General features: G+C 36.3%; 1 protein-coding gene across 1 annotated transcript in view; it reads left to right on the forward strand.

Moving 5' to 3' along the window:
- Nucleotides 1-19,924, forward strand: part of pappa2 (pappalysin 2) — a 105,173-nt gene that overhangs the window by 75,080 nt on the left and 10,169 nt on the right. The window contains exons 18-21 of the mRNA XM_056239474.1: nt 4,282-4,450; nt 4,524-4,656; nt 5,103-5,212; nt 6,387-6,458. Coding sequence (XP_056095449.1) covers nt 4,282-4,450; nt 4,524-4,656; nt 5,103-5,212; nt 6,387-6,458 — 484 coding nt within the window. The remainder of the gene's footprint in view (nt 1-4,281; nt 4,451-4,523; nt 4,657-5,102; nt 5,213-6,386; nt 6,459-19,924) is intronic.

The raw sequence follows: 19,924 nt of genomic DNA on the forward strand, positions 1-19,924 counted from the left end.
CATGAAGCTGTTTGGGCGAAAAACATGTAAACAATTTTAAGACTATTTTGGCTATAGCCGTAAACGTAGACACTGATTGCCTCGATCTCGCCGGTGGGCTAAAAGCAGACTGCACATAGCCCGTCCAATTCAGAGCTAAATCGTGACTACAGATCGACAATGTCATGAAATTACACTGGCACCTTGTATATATTATTACTAATGCGAACATGATGGGATATCAACCATCTCGTGCGTTGCCTGCCCAACAATTAATTAAAACGAATTTGAATCAGTTTCGACTATAAGAGGGCTACAAAAGCCGGCTGATATACGAGCTAGATCGTGTCTACAAACAGCCTCGACATAGAACATGTCAGAAATGAAACCAAACACCTTGTAATCGCAGTTGACTTTGCTTACATGATGGAATATCATACATTTAGCAAGTTATTTTGGAAAAAATTACATTTAACCAGATTCAATGTTATTTTGGCTAAAAGTGGGTTACACCTAGCCGGACTATATCGGGTCTATATTTAACCGAGACGTTGAAATGACGGCTATTGCTTGCTGGATACTTACTGTTATAGTTATAACAGTAAGTATATAGTATACTTAGTATACTGTTATGTGTGTGTGTGTAGTCTTGTCTCTTTCTTTATATAGTAATGACATTGTACTTTGACAGACCAACAGTAAAAGTGTAACCAGTCTCTTGTAATTATTATCCCACATAGAGTAATGCGTAAATTTGTACTGTTGAAATGTATATACACTCACCTAAAGGATTATTAGGAACACCATACTAATACTGTGTTTGACCCCCTTTCGCCTTCAGAACTGCCTTAATTCTGCATGGCATTGATTCAACAAGGTGCTGAAAGCATTCTTTAGAAATTTTGGCCCATATTGATAGGATAGCATCTTGCAGTTGATGTAGATTTGTGGGATGCACATCCAGGGCACGAAGCTCCCGTTCCACCACATCCCAAAGATGCTCTATTGGCTTGAGATCTGGTGACTGTGGGGGCCATTTTAGTACAGTGAACTCATTGTCATGTTCAAGAAACCAATTTGAAATGATTTGAGCTTTGTGACATGGTGCATTATCCTGCTGGAAGTATCCATCAGAGGATGGGTACATGGTGGCCATAAAGGGATGGACATGGTCAGAAACAATGCTCAGGTAGGCCGTGGCATTTAAACGATGCCCAATTGGCACTAAGGGGCCTAAAGTGTGCCAAGAAAACATCCCCCACACCATTACACCACCACCACCAGCCTGCACAGTGGTAACAAGGCATGATGGATCCATGTTCTCATTCTGTTTACACCAAATTCTGACTCTATCATCTGAATGTCTCAACAGAAAGCGAGACTCATCAGACCAGGCAACATTTTTCCAGTCTTCAACTGTCCAATTTTGGTGAGCTCTTGCAAATTGTAGCCTCTTTTTCCTATTTGTAGCGGAGATGAGTGGTACCCGGTGGGGTCTTCTGCTATTGTAGCCCATCTGCCTCAAGGTTGTGCGTGTTGTGGCTTCACAAATGCTTTGCTACATACCTCGGTTGTAACGAGTGGTTATTTCAGTCAAAGTTGCTCTTCTATCAGCTTGAATCAGTCGGCCCATTCTCCTCTGACCTCTAGCATCAACAGGGCATTTTTGCCCACAGGACTGCCACATACTGGATGTTTTTCCCTTTTCACACCATTATTTGTAAACCCTAGAAATGGTTTTGCGTGAAAATCCCAGTAACTGAGCAGATTGTGAAATACTCAGACCTTGCACCAACAACCATGCCACGCTCAAAATTGCTTAAATCACCTTTCTGTCCCATTCTGACATTCAGTTTGGAGTTCAGGAGATTGTCTTGATCAGGACCACACCCCTAAATGCATTGAAGCAACTGCCATGTGATTGGTTGATTAGATAATTGCATTAATGAGAAATTGAACAGGCATTCCTAATAATCCTTTAGGTGAGTGTATGTCATACAGATAAAGTACAGTCTTATCCGTTTTCTTATCCGGGGGGCTTAAAGGACGACTTAGAGAATACACATATGTAGAGGGGCTGCATATGGAGAAACACTGGGGTGTCCAGCCCGCAGGGTGGAATGTTTCAACCCCAGGAGAGGCAAGGTGGCTTGCAAAGGGAAAGACACATGCTCGGAGAGGCGTACAGTGGAAATACACATGTGGGGGTCACCAGTGGGGAACCAAGCACCTGGAGGCACCTAGCCAACGATAAAGCTGCCACAGGCATAGACTCTGGCGTTGACGTCAACAGGTGCTGCCGGGGCCGGGCGGGAGGGGACGGAAGTCGCAGGAGGGCATGTTTGGCGGAAAGCGGACTGAGGCGTCTGAGCCGGCGGCTGGGTGGCAGCAGCTGGAAGTGGGGTCAGAACATGTTTGGTTGCCTCAGTCTATTTCTGGGCATCCGAGAACTGTTGGGCAGAGTCCTCGAGCGCGCCGCCGAAGAGGCCAGCCTGGGATATGGGGGAGTTGAGAAAGCGGGTTTGCTCAGCCTCGCGCATATCAACCAGGTTAAGCCAGAGATGTCTGACCACGCATGTGGACATCACCTGACCCAGGGAGCGTGCGGTCACCTTCGTCGCTCGTAGAGCGAGGTCGGTGGCGGCAGGCAGCTCTTGGATGAGCCCTGAATCAGCCCTACCCTCATGCATGTCATTGAGCACCCAAAAGGATGACAATAACATGCAGTGAGGCAGCAGCCTGCCCCTCAGCTCTATAGGTCTTTGCCACCGGAGTAGATAAAAAACCTACAGGCATTGGAGGGGTGCTTAGGTTCGGCCAAGCCAGGTGGGGACTCTTGCTCTATTGAGCTCATCGAGTCTCGACCGTTACATTGCGATGGTCATGTTCCCACTGGGAGAACGTGACGCATCCACGAACGCTGTCTGAGCATGATCGAAGCCCAAACACGTCAAAACAGCTCTCGTGCCCATCAGCTGAATCTATCAGACTACCCCACTCAGAAATATACGGGCAGATCGTCTTTAGAAAGACGTGTGCACGCTCTTTTTGTGAGAGAAAAGCTTGCAGCAGTGCTGAAGCGCCCAGGGAGAAACACACACGCTGTTCAGTTCAGCAGGCAGGAATGTGAAACTCCCTGGAACACGCCAGCACCAACACCGACTGGAAGCTGCTCGTCTTGAAGATTCTCGAAGATAGTCAGAGAATAGGCTGTAGGAGTGAAGAGGACTTATTGGCTCCGAAGCAAAAACATATCTGCATATTGCCAGCGTACTTCCTTATATACCCACGAGGTGGGGAGGAGTCACGCTATGCAAAATCCGCAGATGGCTTTTCTTTGCCATTGGCTTGTTTTGTAATACTCAAAGTTGATAGGCTTTCTAAGCGAAACCCCATTTCGTCGTCATTCGACGTAACTCGAAGTGACTACGAAAGGGAACTAAAGATTATGAGCAAGTTACAGGCTTTTGCAGGTAATCCATTGTGTGGTGCTGTTTGTACGCATTGTTTTGAGAAATGCACTTACTGGTTTCTTAAGGATGATTCAAGAAATGTACCAAAGCGACTGAGAAAAACTGAAATATGACATGGTTCAGTTTATTTTAAAAGGCATGATTTTAAACAAATATTTGTGTGTTACCTGCTTAGCGACATGCTAGCATCACATGTAGTTAAGATAGGATAGGATGCTCTTCATGATGACAGGTGGCCATGTACAATTGTTTTTAATTATTCAACAATTATTCTTGTATTGTGCAAGCATGCATTAAATTGCTCGAAAGTGACATTACAGTCAAACAATTGTTACAAAAATAATCAAATAAATTCTGTTATTTTTAACTTTCTATTTAATCAAAGAAACTTGAAAAAATGTATCAAGTATTCCACAAAAATACAACATTGATAACAAAAATAAATGTTTCTTGAGCATCAAATCAGCAGAATGATTTGTGAAAGACCATGTGACACTGAAGACTGGAATAATGGCTGCTGGAAATTCAGCTCTGCCATCACAGGAATAAAAAGAGACTTCTTTCAAAAAACCTTTATACATCTAGTGGTGTATGTCTTGGAAACATAGCCAAAGTAATAATTTTGTACTGGCATTATACTGTATAGTATGTGTGTGTGTGTGTGTGTGTGTGTGTGTGTGTGTGTGTGTGTGTGTGTGTGTGTGTGTGTGTGTGTGTGTGTGTGTGTGTGTGTGTGTGTGTGTGTGTGTGTGTGTGTGTGTGTGTGTGTGTGTGTGTGAGAGAGAGACTGTTTTACCCCTCCTTCATGCCAATGACTTGCTTTTCTCAGGAAGTTTCTGAGGTTGGAGTGTTTAGAGGGTGGGTTGTGGCAAGAGGGCAGCTGTTCACCTGTCACATGCCCTTCTCTTCCACCGATGTTTGAGGGCATGTACACCTGCACCAACAATTTGGACTTTGATAGCATCTGCACCCTACAGTGTCCCGATCCAACAGAAAGGGTATTGTAGCACAACTCTATATGTATTTCTAAACTCTACAGTCATGAAACACTCATATTTTTTGTCCCCGTAGTCCAGCATTCGATGCATCAAAGATGGCAGATGGACTGAGAACTTCACTATGTGTAAGAAGATAGAAGGATCATGCCAGACTCCTGTTGATAATAACCTGGTGGAATACATCTGTGAGGAGGGCTTTGACGTGGGTAAGGATCTGGCAAGAACATTTGCTCACTTGCCAATTTGGTTATCAGATCAAAGTTACCTTTTTAAACTATGGAAATGACTAGTTAGCAGATTTATAAGAAAACGATTATTTTTTCTAAGAAATCAGATTTCTAAATAATCTCAGTTATTTGTTGAACATATATTACAATATGCATCTTCTTCTGCATTGTATTTTGAAATATATTGGTTTTATTTGGTTATATTTTTAGGCCACTGCATTTATCATTTCTAATATGCAGTCTAGACATACCCGAGCCGCTAGACCACAGACAGTTGCATGCAGTAGGATACATTTGAGTGCCAACCTGCCAAGCTGTTCAACTATGGATGACTAGTCTGGAGCTTGGCTATTCATGTGCTCACATGAATAAATTCAACAGATGCAAATGATGGTTAAAGCAAAGCTCGCTTTGTGTCATGACAGGTGCAGTCTGTTACCCAACATGCATTGTGGCCTTGAGTGACCCTGTGGTGTTAGGCAATAGATCCAGTGCTGATACAGTAGACCATTGGATGCTTCCCATGAAGGTTCAGGTGAGGTGATCAGGCCAGTTTGCCACAAATTGTTATTTGATATGATTGGCTGTTCTTGTGCTTTAACCAAACTCCAAGTTCAAGACTTAATGCAATCTTTATAAAGTCCAAACCATATCATATATAGATAGATAGATAGATAGATAGATAGATAGATAGATAGATAGATAGATAGATAGATAGATAGATAGATAGATAGATAGATAGATAGATAGATAGATAGATAGATAGATAGATAGATAGATAGATAGATAGTCAAGGCTGACCTTCAAAAATGTCCCTTGCTGTGCTTTTCTAAGATTAACATGAAATGTGTTTTTTCCCCTGTTTCACACATCATGACATGAGATGTGTTTGACATGCATCAAATGTAAGATGGGGACATTATTTGGCTCTAAGAGGAGCTACAAGACTGAATACTTTGGACACAAAATTGTAATTGTGTTATTGGCACATCAGAGTGATAAGTTGGATTAGGTTACCTTGTTTCTCGCTCCAAAACTAGGTTCAACTCACCTTACCGTTGAAATCTCTCTGCGAAAGTGTTGATTCTGTCTCTCACTGTCATATCAGCTTGTGTGAGTAATGATTACAGTGTGATGTTTTTATAAGAGACGCTTAAAATGCCACACGTCAAGCATGACGCCTCTGTAGGTGTCAGACTCTCATTGTTTATAAAGATACATCAGCACCCCTAAGAACAGCCTGCTTTCCAGGAATGTTGTCCAAAGTATTGCAGATTGGGTAAGAATGATGGAGGAAAGGTCACAGTAGGAGGGAGATGAATAAGAGATAAGCAAGTTTCTTTCCAGAAATTATGCTGTAGAAACAGGTCAGCTTTCCAATTCTGAGAAAATGTCAAATCAGTGAAATATGTGTTCAAATTGAAAGGACAGGAGGGAAAAAGTAACTCTGTCATAGTTATTAGATAGTAATTTGCAATATTATTTTTAGGCACCATGGCTGATTTTTGTCTTTTAAAATTAAGTTAGCTATTATTAGATTTCTGGAAAAGTCAAAATAAAATAGAAATAAATAGAAACTCTCTTTTCAAATGTCCTCTTTAAAAAAATACATGTTACATTTTTGGTTTAATGCAGCTCAATTACAATGCAGTAAGTTAACTGTCCTTCCCCTTTCCTCTCTTACTCCTCTATTTCTCTTCCTTTAAAAGAGCATTGTCTGTACTGGCATGTTGAAGTGGCATCCGAATCCAGCACAGATCCACTGTATTCAGTCCTGTGAGGTGAGTGACAATTATATGACGTGAAGTCTTTCTGTCAGAGGTGCACAAGTACAGTTTTACTCAAAAGAGTCTGTGAGCATGTAAAACATGTAAATTATTCTAGATGATTTCTATATTCTAAATGCTTCTGTCACCCTCATATCATAGGCTTTTATCAGTAGAACACAAACGGAGAGTTTTAACCGCTGTGCACGCTCTTTTCCATATAGCAACAGTTCATAGTGACCAAGAGCTTCAAAAAAGTTAAAAACAAAGAATACAAGCACCATCAAAGTAGTCTATATGACTTTAGCACTATGTTTCAAGTCTTCTGTATTCATGCAATTGTCGTCTAGACAATACAAGTATAGAAGTTAAAATAGTTTTGAAATTAACAGTGGAATGTTTTGGAAAAACTTTCTTTTTGTTATTCTCTCTGGATTTTAGCTCTACCAGTGGTCAAGCAATTTATTTTAAAGTGAAAGGGTGAAGAGGTGTTTAGTAAAGTATACCATTTAAATGAATTAAGTGTGTGACTTGTATTATATATCAAAGTATATTATCAAATATATTTATTTCCAAGTTGTTGTTTTTTAGGGGTCAGTATGACTTTTTTTTTTTACAACAAAATGGAAGAACGTGTTAAAGGGGCATTATGCAGAAATCCCGTTTTTGTCAAACAGCGACCCCTAGAGTTACTGTGGAGTACTTGAATTTAACGTTACTGTCGTAAATACCACTCACTCAGAGCGTGACATGCCTGTTACATAGTATACAATAGTACATTGTGTTTAATTTGTCGTTTAATGAGATATAATATATGTTGTTAGTGGTGAGAATTTTCACGTGATTAAATACATAGATCCGACAATTTTAATGGTCCAGAGGCAGAACTTTTGCCAAGTGTGTTAGAGGTTCTGGGTTCTAATCGGTACTAGCTAGTAGTATAGTTTATTTTCCTCATCAAAACCGATTGTTTATTAGTGGTTGTATTTCAAGCAGGGACATGTTTTTTGTGCATTAGGTTTTGTGATTTCACCATAACAAAATATAGAGAGTCTCTCAGTCCCCGCAACGGATTCAGGCGCGCGTCACAACAGAACACTTATCTGCACCACTGATCGCAGAGGCAACGAGCACTTTGGTCACTTGATTTCAAAAATAACACATTTCAGATCGCCTCTTATTTAACAAACGAACGAAATGAATGCTCTACTAGAGTTACCTGGAGATGTTTTATTTGTTTGTAATGGTAACGTTACATCCGTGCCGCGAGAAGTTTCAATGGGGACATAGCACACCCGCAAATTATGCCTATGCTCGTGTCCGACTCCTCGCTCGGTCAGTCTGCCGTTTCCTCTTTCTCTGTTCCTCCGACAATGCTTTCCTAGCTTTCTGCATCTTATATGCCGGCTCAGCCATGACGATAGTGTGACAAACTCCATCCATCTATACCTTGTTCCTGTGTGTATGTGTGCAGTTGCCGTAAAGGAATATGTTACATCGCGAGAGCTGATATCACGCGATACTTCCTGACGCGGCCCGCCGCACCGAAGTTGCAAGTGAGATTTTTTCGCTCACAGGCACCAGGGGGGGTCGAGACGCCCACCATTCAACCCGAAAGAAGTTATATAACCATTTCAATAACTCTGAAGCTGTTCAGTTAAGCTAAAAAAGCTGCATAGTGTCCCTTTAAATTGATCAAAAGTGACAGTAAAGATATAATGTTACAAACGATTTTTACATACATTTTAAAGACTTTTTCTAATGAAATTGTTGTACAATTTTTTTAATTGACTAGCGCAAACCTTAGTAAATCACCTTGCATGATTTAAATACTCTCCTCCCACTAATGTTGTGACTGAAAGGAAAACTCCTACAAATCCATATGCAATAAGGTCAGCCACAAAAGTAAGTGTGTCTACGCCTTTTCAGCGCAAATTTTTCACTGTGTGTCTTTAGTAAATCCTGACAGTAGATTTTTAACGGCAAAAGAGGGTTTGTGCTGGCGCAAGCTGTTATTAAATCTTGTCCTAAATGTGTCCTGTGGTATCTGGCACCAAGACATTAGGTGCAGATCCTTCAAGGATATATACAATATATATAATATACAAATTATTGCTATATAATAACTATTATTGTAATATTATATTAGTAAGATGTGTTGCTATAGGTTTTACATCAATGATACTTGGTTAAAAACAGATAAATGAGAAGAACCAGAGACATCCAATACCATATTTGATCTGCAAGCTACAACAAAAGGGGAAGATTTTTAGTGAAAAACATCGGTAACACTTTACTTGAAGGGGTGTGCATAAGACTAACATGACACCTTCATAATCATGACATGACACATGTTATGAATATGAAGGAGGTTTTATGCATGTTTGTGACAACTGTCATTATGTGTCATTCGCTCAATTATGACATTTTTAATGCAAATATGACATTGTTTGAGATGTCTTTGTTATGACACCTTGACATAAACCAATACATCATAACCTGTCAGTGTCTTTGTCATGACAACTTGACATTACTAAGACAACACAACCTGTCATAAACATGACCTAGCAGATTAATTATCAAACTTAAGAAACCACTTAGCTTTATGGGTTAACATTACATTAAACTGTCAGGTGGTTGGTTTTGTCATTGGCTGTCATGAAGCCATTATAACTGTTTAATGACAAATTCAATTTGTACCACTGTAGTTGAGGTCACGAAAAATATTCATGACACAGTTATAATGGCCTCATGACAGCCAATGTCAAAACCAACCACATGACAGTTTAACTTTATTTAATGTCAAGTTGTCATGACAAAGACACTGACAGGTTATGATGTTATGGTTTATGTCAAGATGTCATAACAAAGACATCTTAAAAAATGTCATATTTGCATTCAAAATGTCATTATTGAGCGAAAGACACTTAATGACAGTTGTCATAAACATGCATAAACCGTACTTCATATTCATGACAAATGTCATGTCATGGTTATGAAGGTGTCATGTCAGTCTTATGCACAACCCCTTCAAGTAAAGTGTTACCAAAACGTCTTACATTTTGTTCTGCACACAAAACCATGCAGAATCTTTTGTGTGGCAAAGAACATTTAAATACCACTGATTAAAAATCACAGCATATGGGTTTGAAACAATATCAGGGTGAAAAACAATGATAAAAAGAATTGTGCTATAATACTGATACTTGTAGTGTGCCAGCAGTATGTTGGTGTTTAATGGAAGATGTAGAAAGAAACAGCAGAGTTCACATCTGTTCCCTGTCAGATCTAGAGAGGAAAGAGCACTCTGACAGATAACCACCAGCAGAGCATTGAGGTGGTCCAGGAGGAGCAGGGAGCACCATAATCAGTGATGAATGATGACGGTGTTGATTATTTTAGTTTTAGTTTCCAATTATTATGTCATGGAGGTCCAATGCACGGGGGAAACTTGTTTTGCTCTTCACTATCTCTGTAGTCATAACCATATGTACGTCTATTAACAGGGTCGTTTGACCAAAAATGGAACTTGCAAATCAATTCCTGTGATCCATTGAAACAATTTTTTAAAGCATGTATAAATAAAGCATAATAGATCAAGCTAGTACTATGTAATATGTCTCATGAGTGATTTTGGCTGAAGCCATTTACGCCCACAGGAATTCAGAGCTAGAGAGCAATACCTGAGGTCGCTTGTGATGAACCTAGTCCAAAGGGTCAAGAAATAGAATCATTTTGTTTTCTATTTTTATTTTGTCTGTGTATTTCTTGGTTTACACATTCCCAAGTTTACATTTACATCAGCAATGAGGCATTTTGCTGTCAGGGATTTCCGACACCAACCGCTCTTATATGGAGACATCTTGAACATTTCCCGTGGCCAAGAGAAACATTTAGCGCAATGATTGATGTTCTGCGTGCCACATCATCCCACAGCATGCTGACAGATTGATTCTTACCAGTACTCCTTTTATCGCAAAAATAAAACCAAATGAAAATCGCATTGCCACTGTAAAATGTGGTATATACATGATCATAAAACATATTATTCTGGTTCCTGTTTCTCCAGAGTTCTTCCCGCAATTCACAGAATCCTGTTTAAATTCACCCCAAGCACTAACTCATCAGACTTTGTCGACAATCTTTGTGCCAAAGAAAATTAATGATCTTATCGGTGTGTGTACAGGTCGGTTGGACAGAGGGAATTAAAAGGATGTTATGGAACTGATGGATGCATTAAACCAGTTGTAAAATAATCACAAATGATATGTGACGAAAGTAACATACCAGGCTTTGCTAAAAGTCAACAGAAGTAACGCAGCAGAGTCATGTGAAGCCTGGAATTGAAAAGAGTGTTGAAATTAACAGTCGTGCGTTGTGAAAAATAATGGATGATTGTTTACTGTAATTCTCTCTGGATTTTTAGCCCCATGTCTTGAATGTGAAAGGGGGGAGCGGTGTTTAGAACAGTATGCCATTCAAATGTTAGTGACTTGGATAAATCGTTTCAAATTAATTTAAATATTATATACACATATATATACAGTATATATATATATATATATATATATATATATATATATATATATATATATATATATATATATATATATATATATATATATATATATATATATATATATATATAAATGAGCAATATCACTCGACTCGCGTAGCAGTGCGAAATGGCTGTATATCAGCACGGCTGTAATTCGGCAGTAGATAATCAGAACGTGCTGATATACAGCCATATCGCAGTGTGATATTGCGTTTAAACAACAGTTTGACGACACAAGTGAGTTGAGCCCAAGCCTTGAAGGAACGTTGAGTTGCTTCATTGAAGCTTATTGTATTGTGTAGAGTATTATGGTATTATGAGAGAGATCGATATAGCATACATGCTGGCGGCCTGGAGCTCGGATCTGTGAAAGCGCCTGAACGGATTGTAAAATAGGCACAATGATTATATATGAGTAACATTTTCAAGGTCTAAATAACTATATTCTCGCCTAAAAAACTCTTAAAACTACATTTTGTGACACAACATCAGTAGTATTTAAAAAATATATATGGTGGATTTGCTCGACCACCATGGCAGTCACTGCAAGGGGAGTGATACAAACGGTGAAACGGTTCCAGTTCTGATAGTGTGTGAATATCGCAATGCTGGATAAGGCTCTCAGCCAATCAGATTAGAGAACCAGAAAGAACTGTCGTGTACTGATTCTATGGCTCTCAATCCTAGTTATGATCAAACTTAAAGTTTCAATGTGAGTGAAAAAAATCTAAAATGATCCTGCAAATGAACATAAGTCCTGCATCTGAAATATACAAACAAATGACATGGAATTCTTTCCAACTTTCCAAGCAAACATTTAATTTACAATCAGTTTTTTTTTTTTTTTTTTATAATCAGAAGTAGTTTCATGCACATAACAAATAAATGCCTAACAGTTTAAATTAGAAGGACCTGCAAAATGCAATGCATGAATGTTTAATGAGTGAATGAGCTGCACTGGGTCTACAATGCCCAGCCTTGTTCAATCTCTTTCAATCAATGTACTTGTGGATCACACAAATACACAATCCAGCACAGAATGAAGGTCTTTCATCAGTATATATATGATATTCAAATACCCCTCATATCTGCCAGACCCTCTCATCTCCTCTTGCCCTCATTTGTTACCAAGCAAAACAGTTGCTTTAATATTGGAGACTCAATATAAATTATACCACAGCACATGTTCCAGTTGCTCTGCACCACATCCAAAAGGTCTTTCTCATTTCGGGCTGATGATAAGTGAAGAGGTCAGCTCAGGTTATGCTTTAGTTTATGTGTCATGATTAATATTTTATTTTGAACAATAGGTCGACGTTTAGTCTGCTCTTGTAAGTCATGGTTCTGGAGGAGATTTTTTTCCTTTTTTTTTCTGAGATGAATGAGAATGCTAACAGAAAGTTTTATTTCCCCTGGTTTCACAGACAAGGCTTAAGTCTAGTTTCAGACTAAAATGCATGTTTGAGCTGTTTTAACTGAAAGCAACTTGCCCTGACATATCTTAAAATGCCAGTGCCATTGTTTTGTCTCAAGACGCACACCAGTAATGTTTCTTTCTAAGGAACGTTTATAAAAGCGACTTAAATATCCCAATTGAACTAATGCCTAATCCTGGCTTAATCTAAGCCCTGCCTGTGAAATCGCTCTGACTGTTTGTGTGTAGTTGCTTGGTCTTGATTTGACCCTTGTATTATGTATACGTTTGATTTCATTTATGATCTTCTGAGCAGTGGACTATTGGGGTTGTTTTGTTTCTCTCTCTCTCTCTCTCTCTCTCTCTCTCTCTCTCTCTCTCTCTCTCTCTCTCTCTCTCTCTCTCTCTCTCTCTCTCTCTCTCTCTCTCTCTCTCTCTGCTACTGTCAAGCACAATTTTTTTGACTGCATCAAACCAGCATTGGAGTCAACATTTTCCCCTTTTTGTGTGGCTCCATTTGAGAAACTTTACAGATGATGCCACAGGTTTATGAAGAACCACTGTTCACATTCCTTGCTGCAAATATGGTTAAAAGAATGGTCATCTGATTCCTCTCAGGGCATGCACTGGGTTTCTTCATCTTAATTTTATAAGCAAATTTGACCACACACACACACACACACACACACACACACACATAATCAAGTTCAATAATCCAAATTTAGAGTAAAGTCTCAGACAAAAAGTGTTATTGTCTGTATTTGTAGTTGTTAAACATGTCCTCCTATACCATGATTGAGCTGACACACAAAATGACTTATTATTATTAAATATTGCTCATTGTAGGTATTATTTAGCATTGGGGTTATTATTAGTAATACTACTACTACTACTACAAAATAATCCAATTTTAAAGTAAAGTCTCAGACAAAAAGTGTTATTGTCTGTATTTGTAGTAATGTTGAACATGTCCTCTTATACCATGATTGAGCTGACACACAAAATTACTTATCATTATTAAATATTGCTCATTGTAGGTATTTAGCATTAGGGTTATTATTAGTAATACTACTACTACTACTACTACTACTACTACTACTACAAAATAATCCAATTTTAGAGTAAAGTCTCAGACAAAAAGTGTTATTGTCTGTATTTGTAGTAATGTTGAACATGTCCTCCTATACCATGATTGAGCTGACATACAAAATTACTTATCATTATTAAATATTGCTCATTGTAGGTATTATTTAGCATTAGGGTTATTATTAGTAATACTACTACTACTTCTACTACAAAACAATCAAATTTTAGAGTAAAGTCTCTGACAAAAAGTGTTATTGTCTGTATTTGTAGTAATGTTGAACATGTCCTCCTATACCATGATTGAGCTGACACACAAAATTACTTCTCATTATTAAATATTGCGCATTGTAGGTATTTAGCATTAGGTTTATTATTAGTAATACTACTACTACTTCTACTACAAAACAATCAAATTTTAGAGTAAAGTCTCTGACAAAAAGTGTTATTGTCTGTATTTGTAGTAATGTTAAACATGTCCTCCTATACCATGATTGAGCTGACACACAAAATTACTTCTCATTATTAAATATTGCGCATTGTAGGTATTTAGCATTAGGTTTATTATTAGTAATACTACTACTACTTCTACTACAAAACAATCCAATTGTAGACTACAGTCTCTGACAAAAAGTGTTATTGTCTGTATTTGTAGTAATGTTGAACATGTCCTCCTATACCATGATTGAGCTGACACACAAACTGACTTATCATTATTAAATATTGCGCATTGTAGGTATTTAGCATTAGGGTTATTATTAGTAATACTACTACTACTACTACAAAACAATCCAATTTTAGAGTAAAGTCTCTGTCAAAAAGTTTTATTGTCTGTATTTGTAGTTGTTAAACATCTCCTCCTATACCATGATTGAGCTGACACACAAAATGACTTATTATTATTAAATATTGCTCATTTTAGGTATTATTTAGCATTGGGGTTATTATTAGTAATACTACTACTTCTACTACAAAACAATCCAATTTTAGACTAAAGTCTCAGACAAAAAGTGTTATTGTCTGTATTTGTATTAATGTTGAACATGTCCTCCTATACCATGATTGAGCTGACACACAAAATTACTTATCATTATTAAATATTGCTCATTGTAGGTATTTAGCATTAGGGTTATTATTAGTAATACTACTACTACTACTACTACTGCAAAATAATCCAATTTTAGAGTAAAGTCTCAGACAAAAAGTGTTATTGTCTGTATTTGTAGTAATGTTGAACATGTCCTCCTATACCATGATTGAGCTGACACACAAAATTACTTATCATTATTAAATATTGCTCATTGTAGGTATTTAGCATTAGGGTTATTATTAGTAATACTACTACTACTACTACTACTACTACTACTACTACAAAATAATCCAATTTTAGAGTAAAGTCTCAGACAAAAAGTGTTATTGTCTGTATTTGTAGTAATGTTGAACATGTCCTCCTATACCATGATTGAGCTGACACACAAAATTACTTATCATTATTAAATATTGCTCATTGTAGGTATTATTTAGCATTAGGGTTATTATTAGTAATACTACTACTACTTCTACTACAAAACAATCTAATTTTAGAGTAAAGTCTCTGACAAAAAGTGTTATTGTCTGTATTTGTAGTAATGTTGAACATGTCCTCCTATACCATGATTGAGCTGACACACAAAATTACTTCTCATTATTAAATATTGCGCATTGTAGGTATTTAGCATTAGGTTTATTATTAGTAATACTACTACTACTTCTACTACAAAACAATCAAATTTTAGAGTAAAGTCTCTGAGAAAAAGTGTTATTGTCTGTATTTGTAGTAATGTTAAACATGTCCTCCTATACCATGATTGAGCTGACACACAAAATTACTTCTCATTATTAAATATTGCGCATTGTAGGTATTTAGCATTAGGTTTATTATTAGTAATACTACTACTACTTCTACTACAAAACAATCCAATTGTAGACTACAGTCTCTGACAAAAAGTGTTATTGTCTGTATTTGTAGTAATGTTGAACATGTCCTCCTATACCATGATTGAGCTGACACACAAACTGACTTATCATTATTAAATATTGCGCATTGTAGGTATTTAGCATTAGGGTTATTATTAGTAATACTACTACTACTACTACAAAACAATCCAATTTTAGAGTAAAGTCTCTGTCAAAAAGTTGTATTGTCTGTATTTGTAGTTGTTAAACATCTCCTCCTATACCATGATTGAGCTGACACACAAAATGACTTATTATTATTAAATATTGCTCATTGTAGGTATTATTTAGCATTGGGGTTATGATTAGTAATACTACTACTTCTACTACAAAACAATCCAATTTTAGACTAAAGTCTCAGACAAAAAGTGTTATTGTCTGTATTTGTAGTAATGTTGAACATGTCCTCCTATACCATGATTGAGCTGACACACAAAATTACTTATCATTATTAAATATTGCTCATTGTAGGTATTTAGCATTAGGGTTATTATTAGTAATACTACTACTACTACTACTACTACTACTACTACTACTACTACTACAAAATAATCCAATTTTAGAGTAAAGTCTCAGACAAAAAGTGTTATTGTCTGTATTTGTAGTAATGTTGAACATGTCCTCCTATACCATGATTGAGCTGACACACAAAATTACTTATCATTATTAAATATTGCTCATTGTAGGTATTATTTAGCATTGGGGTTATTATTAGTAATACTACTACTACTACTACAAAATAATCCAATTTTAGAGTAAAGTCTCAGACAAAAAGCTTTATTGTCTGTATTTGTAGTAATGTTGAACATGTCCTCCTATACCATGATTGAGCTGACACACAAACTGACTTATCATTATTAAATATTGCTCATTGTAGGTATTATTTAGCATTAGGGTTATTATTAGTACTACTACTACTAATACTACTACTTCTACTACAAAACAATCCAATTTTAGAGTAAAGTCTCTGACAAAATGTGTTATTGTCTGTATTTGTAATAATGTTGAACATGTCCTCCTATGCCATGATTGAGCTGACACACAAAATTACTTATCATTATTAAATATTGCTCATTGTAGGTATTTAGCATTAGGGTTATTATTAGTAATACTACTACTACTACTACTACTACTACTATTACTACTACAAAATAATCCAATTTTAGAGTAAAGTCTCAGACAAAAAGTGTTATTGTCTGTATTTTAGTTGTTAAACATGTCCTCCTATACCATGATTGAGCTGACACACAAAATTACTTATTATTTTTAAATATTGCTCATTGTAGGTATTATTTAGCATTGGGGTTATTAGTAGTACTACTACTACTACAAAACAATCCAATTTTAGACTAAAGTCTCTGACAAAAAGCTTTATTGTCTGTATTTGTAGTAATGTTGAACATGTCCTCCTATACCATGATTGAGCTGACACACAAACTGACTTATCATTATTAAATATTGCTCATTGTAGGTATTATTTAGCATTAGGGTTATTATTAGTACTACTACTACTACTACTACTACTACTACTACAAAACAATCCAATTTTAGAGTAAAGTCTCTAAAAAAAGTGTTATTGTCTGTATTTGTAGTAATGTTAAACGTGGCCTCCTATACCATGATTGAGCTGACACACAAAATTACTTATTATTATTAAATATTGCTCATTGTACGTATTATTTAGCATTGGGGTTATTAGTAGTACTACTACTACTACAAAACAATCCAATTTTAGACTAAAGTCTCTGACAAAAAGCTTTATTGTCTGTATTTGTAGTAATGTTGAACATGTCCTCCTATACCATGATTGAGCTGACACACAAACTGACTTATCATTATTAAATATTGCTCATTGTAGGTATTATTTAGCATTAGGGTTATTATTAGTACTACTACTACTACTACTACTAGTTTTGTTTTGTAGTACTACAAAACAATCCAATTTTAGAGTAAAGTCTCTGACAAAAAGTGTTATTGTCTGTATTTGTAGTAATGTTGAACATGTCCTCCTATACCATGATTGAGCTGACACACAAAATTACTTATCATTATTAAATATTGCTCATTGTAGGTATTTAGCATTAGGGTTATTATTAGTAATACTACTACTACTACTACAAAACAATCCAATTTTAGAGTAAAGTCTCTGACAAAAAGTTGTATTGTCTGTATTTGTAGTAATGTTGAACATGTCCTCCTATACCATGATTGAGCTGACACACAAAATTACTTATCATTATTAAATATTGCTCATTGTAGGTATTTAGCATTAGGGTTATTATTAGTAATACTACTACTACTACTACAAAACAATCCAATTTTAGAGTAAAGTCTCAGACAAAAAGTGTTATTGTCTGTATTTGTAGTAATGTTGAACATGTCCTCCTATACCATGATTGAGCTGACACACAAAATTACTTCTCATTATTAAATATTGCGCATTGTAGGTATTTAGCATTAGGTTTATTATTAGTAATACTACTACTACTTCTACTACAAAACAATCCAATTTTAGAGTAAAGACTCTGACAAAAAGTTTTATTGTCTGTATTTGTAGTAATGTTAAACATGTCCTCCTATACCATGATTGAGCTGACACACAAACTGAAATATTATTATTATTAAATATTAGGCATCGTAGGTATTATTTATCATTATTGGTATTATTATTATTATTAGTAGTACTACTTCTACTACAAAAAAGATATTTTTTTTAGAGTAAAGTATCAGACAAAAAGCTTTAGTGTCTGTATTTGTAGTAATGTTAAACATGTCCTCCTATACCATGATTGAGCTGACACACAAACTGAATTATTATTATTAAATATTAGTCACCGTAGGTATTATTTATCATTATTGGTATTGTTATAAATAAAACAACCCCATTTTAGACTAAAGTCTCTGACAAAAAGCATTATTGTCTGTATTTGTAATGTTAAAGGATTAGTTTGCTTCAGAATGACGATATTCATGTCTTTCTTTCTTCAGTCAAAAATAAATATGTTTTTTGAGAAAAACTTTCCAGGATTTTTCTCCGTTTAATGGACTTCAATGACAACCAACGGGTTGAAGGTCCAAATTAATATAGTTTCAATGCAGTTTCAAAGGGCTCTACATGATCCCAGCCGAGGAATACATCTTATCTATTGAATCATTTATTTTATATATCATTTTTAACCACATATGCTCTTCTTGCACTGTTCTGCGGTAGATGACATATTACGTCATCACGGCGGAAAGGTCACGCAGGTGGAAATACCGACCCAGTGGCGAAAAACTCGCTGGCGACATTTCATTTTCTCCTCCAACTTCAAAATCGTTGTTTTACCGATCATTGTTTTACCTTTACTTTTGTAAAGGGCATTTGATTTAATCTTTGCACATTCGTTTGAACACTGGATCGGTACTTACACCTACGTCATGGGCATGACTTTTCTGACAAAGTTCGGGAGGAGCATGTTCAGGTAATCAACCAATCAGCACAAGAGGAAGCCTGTAGCCTTCCCTCATCTCTGTCCCATGACAGTTTCAGAGCATCCCTCCACCACCCCATCGCCTCACTCTTGGCTGGTTTATATCCCAGTCAGGGGAAGGAGGGCATGTGGGGTGGGACGGGACTGGGTTCTGGACAAATTTCCGAGCTCAGTTTCATGTACGTGTGAACTCTTGAATTAGATCTCAAATGCCACATTTACTCACAATATTTCATTAATACATTAAAATGAATACATCACATAAAAACCAAAATCAAATTTTTTTTTATTTTACCATAGGGTCGGGTTGGTCTCAGTTTAGTTTTGTCGTTTTATTTCACTTACTTTATGAAAAATATAATTATATAGGTTTATATTAATACAGCACTTATGTGCAGAATAATTTAGTTCACGATTATACAGGAGATTTGTTGAACTTGACCAATTGCTCTTAATGAACTGGACTTTTGTGAAGAAAATTGATGATTGAATATGTATTGAGTTTAAGGGATAGCATCAAATATATTTTTTGCTCTCAAATAAAATGTAATTCTACTGTATATAGCCTATGTTACTAAATCTTTTAAAACAACATGTTCAGTTTTTGATAAATGAATACCAAATCAGGTTTCAAGCTGTGATCATATATTTATTTTGTCAGTAATATATTTGAGAAGAATATATTTAACATCTCAATCATTTTAAGGAATCTATGTATAATCATGAAATACAATGAAAAAACTTTCTTGTAACTCTGAACCAAATTCTCAATAGCTTAAACCAATTTGTGAAATAAATCACTCTTTCTGTAAAACATTAAACAAGTTCAGGTAGTTAAATCACTGTTTGCAAATCTCATGCACTCTTATTGCAAAACTCTAAACACATTCTAAATCACTAACACACATTTCTCGCTGTGTTGCAAAATGGAAAACATCAGCGGCAAAAGTTAAACACA

Source organism: Rhinichthys klamathensis, unplaced genomic scaffold, assembly GCF_029890125.1.
Source record: "Rhinichthys klamathensis goyatoka isolate OS25496 unplaced genomic scaffold, OSU_Roscu_1.1 h1tg000566l_1, whole genome shotgun sequence".
Classification (NCBI taxonomy): Eukaryota; Metazoa; Chordata; class Actinopteri; order Cypriniformes; family Leuciscidae; genus Rhinichthys; species Rhinichthys klamathensis.